Here is a 1,548-nt window from a genome sequence, read left to right on the forward strand (position 1 = left end):
CTGCCTGTCTCTCTCACTGTGTCTCTCTTCTGTCTTACTCTCCTTCTCTGCCTGTCCATCTGTCTGTCTCTCTCTGTCTCTTCTCTGCCTGTCAATCTGTCTCCCTCTCTCCCTCCCTTTCTGTTTCTCTCTCCCTCTCCCTCTCTGTCTCTCTCTCTTTCTGTCTGTTTATCTCTTTCTCTGTCTGTCCGTCACTGTCTTTCTCTGTGTGTCTCTTTCTCTGTCTGTCTGTCTCTTTCTTTTTCTCTGTCCTTCTGTCTCTTTCCGTGTGCCTATCTTCTGTCTTACTCTCTTTCTCTGCGTGTCTCTCTCTCTGTCTGTCTGTCTCTCTCCCTCCCCCCACGCCCCAGGCCTCAGTGCCCTGGGGCCCCTCGGAGGGCGAGGGCGGGCTGGCCCAGGGCTCAGCGGCAGGCAAGAAGGGTGGAGCCTGCCTGCCTGTTGGCCCTCATAAGAGCCGCTGGCTGTCTGCGCCCGCCTCCCAGGGGGACCTGAACGCAGTGCGCAGGCCGGCTGGGGAGCAGTCGAGCCCTCCGTTCTCTCTCTGCCCAGGTCCGTCTGTTAAATTCCGGCCGGGGCTCCCCGCGATGGCTCTCCCGACACCTTCGGACAGCACCCTCCCCGCGGAAGCCCGAGGATGAGGACGGCACAGGAGACTCACCAGGACCCCGAGCCAAAGCGAGGCCCTGCGAGCCTGCTTTGAGCGGAACCCGTACCCGGGCTTCACCACCAGAGAACTACTGGCCCAGGCCATCGGCGTTCTGGAGCCCAGGGTCCAGATTTGGTTTCAGAATGAGAGGTCACGCCAGCTGAGGCAGCAGGCGGGAATCTCGGCCCTGGCCGGGGAGACGCGACCCGCAAGAAGGCAGGCGAAACCGGACCCCCGTCACCCCAGCCCAGACCGCCCTGCTCGTCCGAGCCTTTGAGAAGGATCGCTTTCCTGGCATCGCCACCAGGGAAGGACTGGCCAGAGAGACGGGCCTCCCGGAGTCCAGGATTCACATCTGGTTTCAGAACCGAAGGGCCAGGCACCTGGTACAGGGTGGCAGGGGGCCAGCGCACACAAGCGGCCTGTGCAACACGGCCCCCGGCGGGTGTCAACCTGCTCCCTGGTCGGTCGCCCCGGCAGGCAGGGATTTCGGCTACGCCGCCCTGGCTCCCCCAGAAGGGGCACTCTCCCACACTCAGACGCTTCGGTGGCCTCTGCACCCCCCGAACAAATGCCCGGAGGACCGGGACGCGCAGCGCGACAGCCTGCCGGGCCCTGGCACGGTGGGACACCCAGGCCCCGCTCAACCTGGGCCACAGTGCCGAGGTGTGCTTGCGCCAACCATGTGCCAGGTCAGTCCGTGGTGTGGCTGGGGCCAGGGGCCCCAGGTGGCCGGGGCGGCATTTGAACCCCGAGCCGGGGCAGCTCCATCTGCACAGCCCGCGCCCCCGGAGCGCACTGCACGGCCGGAGCAGATGCAAGCCATCCGGGCGCCAACCCCACCGCCCCAGGAGACCGGGCGCTGGTCTGCACTCCCCACCGGCCTGCTGTTGGATGAGCTC

At 65.1% G+C, this 1,548-nt stretch overlaps 1 protein-coding gene across 1 annotated transcript; it reads left to right on the forward strand.

Moving 5' to 3' along the window:
• Positions 1–530: 530 nt before the first annotated feature.
• LOC116465110 (double homeobox protein 1-like) lies at positions 531–1,545 on the forward strand (the record flags this gene model as incomplete). The annotated part of the gene is given in 2 exon segments (XM_032148306.1): positions 531–814; positions 816–1,545. Coding segments are annotated over 2 exon segments (960 nt in total), but the record flags the coding sequence as incomplete, so codon positions are not given.
• Positions 1,546–1,548: the final 3 nt, after the last annotated feature.

This window comes from Hylobates moloch, unplaced genomic scaffold (assembly GCF_009828535.3).
Source record: "Hylobates moloch isolate HMO894 unplaced genomic scaffold, HMol_V3 SCAFFOLD_11963, whole genome shotgun sequence".
Classification (NCBI taxonomy): Eukaryota; Metazoa; Chordata; class Mammalia; order Primates; family Hylobatidae; genus Hylobates; species Hylobates moloch.